The sequence below is a fragment of the Belonocnema kinseyi genome, chromosome 9 (genome assembly GCF_010883055.1).
Source record: "Belonocnema kinseyi isolate 2016_QV_RU_SX_M_011 chromosome 9, B_treatae_v1, whole genome shotgun sequence".
NCBI classification, from domain to species: domain Eukaryota; kingdom Metazoa; phylum Arthropoda; class Insecta; order Hymenoptera; family Cynipidae; genus Belonocnema; species Belonocnema kinseyi.
The window spans coordinates 98,241,778-98,249,666 of record NC_046665.1 but is presented as its reverse complement, the minus strand read 5'-3'; the positions used below and the strand labels follow the sequence as shown (position 1 = coordinate 98,249,666).

Genomic DNA, 7,889 nt, shown 5'->3' with positions numbered 1-7,889 from the left:
TGAAAAAATTCGTATTCTGTCTATACGAATAAATTCAATAAATGTCTACATATATATTATTCAGGGGTCCAGAGAAAAAGGAGCCGCACCTATCCAATCTCCTCTCACAATAGCCAACCCAAATACATTCCACGCATAAAGCCTCGAATCCAAAGTGCTTTCTCTTCCTCCGTACTCTCCCCCCTCAATTAAAAAAATATTAATTTTCTTCCAGAAAATTCCATTAATCAAAATTTCAAAATTATCCCAATTTTTATTTTTTATTAACAATAATTCTCGCTCAATAATTTGAAAAGAAAAGTAGTGTTTTTTGCCCTTTCGCATTCACTGATCGATAGAGGTCGCTGGGGTCGCTTTCGTGAGAACGTATGCGCATGTCACTTCGTTCGAGTCTCTTTCCGTCGTGGCATCTCGAGGTGAGTGGTTGTGCGTGCAATTCGCGCTCAAATATAATCCAAAGATTGACCGCACAAGGAGGTAGCATCCGTCGCCAGGTATTGTAAATATTTCTCCGAGAAATATCGCGCTCGTCGTGTGTGCTAAAAGTTTCGCGAGTTTTTTCATTTTCGTCTCTGAAAAAGACTTGGGAAAATTAACGCATGGTCGATTCTCCTTTGCCGGCCGCCACCGCATGCGAAACTTTCCAACGGGGAAGTGAAACTTGCAATATGGTTCTTCGATTGTTAGTGTCACCGTGATCGTGATTTTTTGGATTCTTCGCCGACCGAAAAAAAGACAAGCTGGAGCCTGCAACTCCCTCGCCCTCGGAACCGTTAGGAAAATTCCGATCACCGGATGCACAATGGCCGTCGTTTGTCAGATCTGCCCTCCGCTTATCTCAAATGAAGACAAAGATGGATTATGTGCTTTTTGTGCTCTCGAGTCAGTGTTCGCGATTTCGAAAGAAAAATCCCTTTTCCTGGAAGTTCCAAAAGTCTGGAACTTCGCAATACCAACGCTTGTCTTTTTGTTGAAGTCCGAAGTTATCGATCTTTCCACGAATTTTCAGAATCTCACAAATTCATCTCAACTTTTATTTTATTGATCATATTTTTCATGAAACTTAACCTCACTATTTTTTCGCTGACTGAAATATGCAATTAAAACACGTGCAACAAGTCTTAACATCTGCCAGGGAAAAATCATCCCGACTTTCCCAGCTTGAACTTTTTATAACCTCAAATGCTGGCACTTTCTAACTTTGAAAAAACATTAATTTTCAACAATTTGTGCTAAAATATATCAAAAAATATTTTTTTTTGAGTCAATTTGACCCTTCGTGGATAAATTCTGGCTAAAATTGACAAGTTTGAAAGTAAAAAAGAAAGGCGGAATTTATCGAGATCGCGACCGGAAATTAAAAAAAATCGTGTTTGTCGAATTATTGCATAGTTTTGCGGCGATTCATAAATTATTAGAACGTGGCATGGGGCGATACTGAGGCGTCGCTGTTCAGTCGGCTCCTACAAAATGGCGGACGTTGCCATTCTCGATTCTCGAACGTTCAGACATCCGCCACGTGGATGGCGGACAAAGGAAGTTACGCGTTCCGCGATCCCGTTGCGTTTTTTGGACAAGCGTTTTCTCATCCCTCGTGATTTTCTGCTTCCAGTTTTTAATTAATCGTGAAAATCGCGGACATAACCTTCCAAAGAACGTGCTCAAACCTGACCTCGTGCTTCACCTTGAACTTAACTCTAAATTTATCTAATTATTGAATTAATCGAATTTATTTCAATAATTGGATACTTTATTTATAATTAACTTTGAAAATCATTAAATTTTTTAATTAGGCTTTCAAAATTGGAGAAACACGTCATTTCGAGTGAAACAAAGAAATTGTGAAGATTTGAAATTCGGATCGCAAGTTTTTAAAAAGTATTCCAGAAACAAAAAAAAAAACTTTTTCAAATCGGATTTAACAGAAAATTAAATTTGAGTTTTGGTGGGTCTTTTCTGAAATTGGTGAACTGTGATGATAACACGTGAATTTCACGATATCCACCGGAGGATTAATTTCCGTTGACGGTTTTGGTTGAGGTTTCTGAGTGCCAATTTCATAGAATCGACGCGAATTTTCTTTTTGAAAGCTTCAAAAACTGATTTTTTTTAACATTTAAAAACTTTTATCCTTTTTTTTTGCAGTTGTTGACCAGACTGATATCACCAGGCTTTAACCATGGGAAAGGAAAAGATTCATATTAACATTGTCGTCATTGGGCACGTCGATTCCGGCAAGTCCACGACGACCGGACATTTGATCTACAAATGCGGTGGTATCGACAAACGTACCATTGAGAAGTTCGAGAAAGAAGCCCAGGAGGTAATATTCAATTCGCAATATATTTTTTTTTAATTCTTAAATTTGCAAATTATTTAAAAATTTTATTCCAAAAAGTTGCGTCAGTTGATGAAAAAGGCGATCGAGTTCGCGGAATAATTCATCTGACGCAAGACCTGTCATTGTTTCGGAAATTTTAAATTAGCTGACATTTTTTTTGCAGTTGTATTTCAAAATGTTTCTTTGCTCAATATTTTCTGATTGAGAAATTTCGAGAATGCAAAATAATAGCCTATATTTGATTGAAATTAAAACTAATTTCACAATTATCATTTTTTATTTTTATAAGAACTAAATAAGTTTTTTATTGATTTTTTTTGTTGAAGATTTGTTTGAATTTTGTAGAAAACTGCTTTTATTGTTGAAAATCCAATTGTTAACTGAAAATTAGTTTTGGTTCAGGATTCAACTATTTTGGATGACTTATTTTTATTTGTTTAAAAGTCGAATATTTTTGGTGCATGTTCCTAATTTATTACAAATTAGCTTTTTTAGAAATTTTTTTATACATTTTTTAGTGGAAAATTAATTTTTGCAGTTAAAAAATGTTTTTTTTAAGCGAAATTTTTATGAAAATTTAATAATTTTTTCTCTATAAAAATCGTTGTTTACGAAACAAAAAAGTTAAGGTAACCGTTTTTAAATTGAATGTACCTTGGAAAATAAAATTCTTTTGGAATGTTTAATTTTTCGAAGTATGAAAAAAAAAACTTAAATATTTTGATTATATTATTTCGTTGAAAATTCTACTAATTTATAGAAATTTTTTTTGAAAATTCGAATTGCAAAAATACAATTTTTTTTATTCTAAATTGCTAAAAATTGTACTACAAAATTTTGATTATTTGTTAACAATTTTACTAATTTATAAAAATCGCAATTCTTGTGTTGAAAATTTTACTAATTCGTTAAAAATTGTACTAATTTATAAAAAAATAAATTATATTTTGAAAATTTTTTATTTAATAAAAATTTCTAATCGGTTGGAAAGTATTTAAAATTGTGATCATCTGCTGAAAATTTTACTAATTTATGTAAAATAGAATTTTTTGTTTGAAAACTTTAATTTATTTAAAATTCTAATTTTTCGAAATACATTGAATATTTTACTAATTTATATAAAATAGAATTAGTTGTAGCAAATTATAATTTGTCGAAAATTATACTAGTTCACAGAAAATACAATTATTTTTTGAGAATTCGAATTAAGCGAAAAATTACTAATATTTCGAATACTAGAATTTGTTGATAATTTTACTAATTCATGAAAAATATTCTTTGAAAATTCGAATTTCCTAACAAAAATACGAATTACTCGTAAATTTTCTATTTGTTGAAAATTCGACTAAATATATTGAAAACAGATACTTTCTAAAAAAAATTTGTTGAGAATGATTGAAAGTTCTAATTTATAGATAATACAATATTTTTTTGAAAATTATAACTTCTTGAAAATTCTACCAATTTAGTGAAAACTATTACTTTATTAAAATCTCTGATTTGTTGGAAAATTTACTAATTTACAGAAAATACAATTATTTTTTTAATCAGACTAATTTAGACAAATTTATTGAAAACTGCTTCTTTATTAAAAATACTAATATATTAAAAATTGTACTAAAAAAAATATAAGTATTTTTTCGACAATTTTAATTTATTCGAAATTCTGCTAAATTGTTAAGAATGAATTTATTTTTGACAATTCTAAATTTCTGAATAGAAAATACCATTATTATTCTTTGAAAATTCGAATTTCTTAAAAAAAAAAGTGTCTCGTAAATTCTCGTTTGTAGAAAATTTTACTATTTTATTGGAAACTACTAATTTATTAAAAATTCTGATTCGTGGAAAATTGTACTAATTCGCAGAAAATACCATTTTTTGACAATTTTAGTTTATTGAAAATTTTACTAATTCATTGAAAAATACTACTTTGTTGAAAAATCGATTAATATATTATAAACTGCTGCCTTTATTTAAAATTCTAATTGATTGAAAATTCTACGAATTTATTGAAATTTTGAATTCGTTGAAAATTCTACTAATTTATAAAAAATACAATTATTTTTTTGAAAAATCTAATTTATTCGAAATTCTACTACATTCTTAAAAATTCATTTATTTTTGACAATTCTAAATTTGTGAAATTTCTACTAATTTATAGAAAATTTCTACTAATTTATAGAAAATACAATTATTATTTTTTGAAAATTCTAATTTATCCGGAATTCTACCAAATTGTTAAAAATTCTAATTTATCGAAAACTACTGCTTTATTGAAATTTCTATTTTGTTGAAAATTCTACCAATGTATTGAAAACTCCTGCTTCATTAAAAATTCTAGTGTGTTGAAAATTTTAATTTAATGAAAATACAATTATTTGTTTGAAACTTTTCTTTTTTGAAAATTCCAATAATTTATTGAAAAATAGAATTCATTGATAATGAGCTTATTTATTGAAAACTGCTTCTTTATTAAAAATACTAATTTGTTGAAAATTCTACTAATTCATTGAGAATGCATTTATTTTACACAGTTCTAAATTGTTGAAATTTCTACTAATTTGTAGAAAATACAATTATATGTTTAAAAATTTCATTAATTTATCTCAAATTCGAATTTCTTAAAAAATTAATTTTTCATAAATTCTCATTTGTGGAAAATTCTACTGATTTATAGAAAATACAATTATTTGTTTGAAAAATGTACTAATTGAAAACTACTAATTTATTAAAAATTCTGGTTTGTTGAAAATTCTACGAATTCATAGAAAATACAATTACTATTTTGAAAATTCTAATTTATTCGAAATTCTACTTAATTGTAAAAAATTCGAATTTATTGAGAACTACTGCTTTATTACAAATTGTAATTGGTTAAAAATTTTACTAATTTATATAAAATATAATTATTTTTTCGAAAATTCGAATTTTTGAAATAAAATGCTATTTTTTTGAAAATTTGAATTTAAAAAAAAAATATTTTTCGTGAATTCTCATTTGTGGAAAATTCTACCAATAAATTAAAAACTACTACTTTCTTTAAAAAATTCTGATTTGTGTAAAATTTTTACTGATTTACAGAAAGTACAATTATTTTATTAAAAGTTCTGATTTGTTGAAAATTCTACTGATTCACAGAAAATACAATTATTTTTTGACTAGATTGAAAACTACTGCTTTATTACAAATTTTAATTCGTTAAAAATTCTGCTAATTCAAATAAAATTAAATTATTTTTTTGAAAATTCTAATTTTTGCAGAAAAAATACTAATTTTTCGAATTAAAAAAAAACGTTTTTTCGTGAATTCTCATTTGTGGAAAATTCTATCAATATATTAAAAACTACTACTTTAAAAAAAATTCTGATTTGTGGAAAATTTTACTGATTTACAGAAAATACTATTATTTAATAAAATTTCTGATTTGTTGAAAATTCTACTGATTTACAGAAATATTATTTTTTTGAAAAGACTAATTTATTAACAATTCTACTAATTGATAGAAAATACAATTATTTTTTTGAAACTTCTAATTTATTCGAAATTCTACTAAATTGTTAAACATTCGAATTTATTGAAAACTACTGCTTTATTACAAATTATAATCGGTTAAAATTTTTACTAATTTATGTAAAATTAAATTATTTTTTTGAAAATTCGAATTTTTGAAGAAAAAAATTACTAATTTTTCGAATTAAAAAAAAAAACGTTTTTTCGTGAATTCTCATTTGTGGAAAATTTTACCAATATATTAAAAACTAATACCTTTTTAAAAACTATACTTTTTTTTTTTAATTCTGATTTGTGGAAAATTTTTACTGATTTACAGAAAATATAATTTTTTTTTTGAAAAGACTAATTTATTAACAATTCTACTAATTCATAGAAAATACAATTATTTCTTTGAAAATTCTAATTTAGTCGAAATTTTACTAAATTGTTAAAAAATCGAATTTCTTGAAAAATACTGCCTTTTTACAAATTGTAATTTGTTGAAAATTCTAATAATTTTTATAAAATATAATTATTTTTTTGAAAATTCGAATTTTTGAAAAAAAAATTACTAATTTTTCGAATTAAACAAAAAACGATTTTTCTTGAATTCTCATTTGTGTAAAATTCAACCAATATATTAAAAACTAATACTTTTTTAAAAACTATACTTTTTTTAAAAATTCTGATTTGTGGAAAATTTTACTGATTATTATTTCTTTGAAAATTCTAATTTATTCGAAATTTTACTAAATTGTTAAAAATTCGATTTTCTTGAAAAATACTGCCTTTGTTAGAAATTGTAATTTGTTGAAAATTTTACTAATTTATATAAAATTAAATTATTTTTTCGAAAATTCGAATTAAAAAAGGATTTTTTCGTGAATTCTTATGTGTGTAAAATTCTACCAATATGTTAAAAACTACTACTTTCTTTAAAAAAATTTTGAATAGTGGAAAATTTTACTAATATACAGAAAATACAATTATTTTATTAAAATTTTTGATTTGTTGAAAATTCGTTTGGAGGTTAAAATCCGTCTCTTGATCGAAAATTGAACCATTTTGTTGAAAATGTAATCGAATGAAAAACTAATAATATTCTTGAGTGGGGCCACAATGATGATATCACTGAATTCTTCATTCGCGGTTTCCACCGGAGGATTAATTTCCATTGACGGCCTGAAGTGTCTGAGTGCTGCCCCCCTTGAAAAAATGAAAATTTCCCCATGCTTTATGAAGTCTGAAGAAAAAAAAAAAAATAATAAAAAATGTGTTTCGGTGAATTGTAGATGGGAAAAGGTTCGTTCAAGTACGCGTGGGTTTTGGACAAATTGAAGGCCGAGCGCGAGCGTGGTATCACGATTGACATTGCTTTATGGAAATTCGAAACGGCCAAGTACTACGTGACAATAATCGACGCCCCCGGACACAGAGATTTCATCAAGAACATGATCACGGGAACATCGCAGGCTGATTGTGCGGTGTTGATTGTGGCCGCGGGTACCGGCGAATTCGAGGCTGGTATCTCGAAGAACGGACAGACTCGCGAGCACGCGCTGCTCGCCTTCACTCTGGGCGTGAAACAGCTCATTGTCGGCGTGAACAAGATGGACTCGACCGAGCCACCCTACTCGGAGCCGCGTTTCGAGGAAATCAAGAAGGAGGTCTCCTCCTACATCAAGAAGATCGGATATAATCCGGCGGCGGTCGCCTTTGTGCCAATCTCGGGATGGCACGGCGACAACATGCTCGAGCCCTCGACGAAAATGTCCTGGTTCAAGGGATGGGCGGTTGAGCGCAAGGAGGGCAAGGCCGATGGCAAGTGTCTGATTGAGGCGCTTGACGCCATTTTGCCGCCCAGCAGACCCACCGACAAGGCCCTTCGTCTTCCCCTTCAGGTAACGACACATTTATTTATTTATTCATTTATTTATTCATTTATTTACTCATTTATTTATTAAAAAAAGGAAATACCAAAAAATAATACTTTTTATTTAAAATATTAGACAAAAAATTTATTTATTTACTCATTTATTTATTAAAAAAAGGA

At 28.0% G+C, this 7,889-nt stretch overlaps 1 protein-coding gene across 2 annotated transcripts in view; it reads left to right on the top strand.

Annotated features, from left to right (window-relative positions):
• The first annotated feature begins 380 nt into the window (after positions 1-380).
• LOC117179313 (elongation factor 1-alpha) overlaps positions 381-7,889 on the top strand; it is a 19,129-nt gene continuing 11,620 nt past the window's right edge. The window contains exons 1-3 of one of the 2 annotated variants that reach the window (XM_033370970.1): positions 381-494; positions 2,146-2,323; positions 7,129-7,737. In XM_033370970.1, coding sequence (XP_033226861.1) covers positions 2,180-2,323; positions 7,129-7,737 — 753 coding nt within the window. In that variant the 5' untranslated portion in view covers positions 381-494; positions 2,146-2,179. The remainder of the gene's footprint in view (positions 495-2,145; positions 2,324-7,128; positions 7,738-7,889) is intronic. The other variant, XM_033370971.1, reaches the window with a different exon arrangement.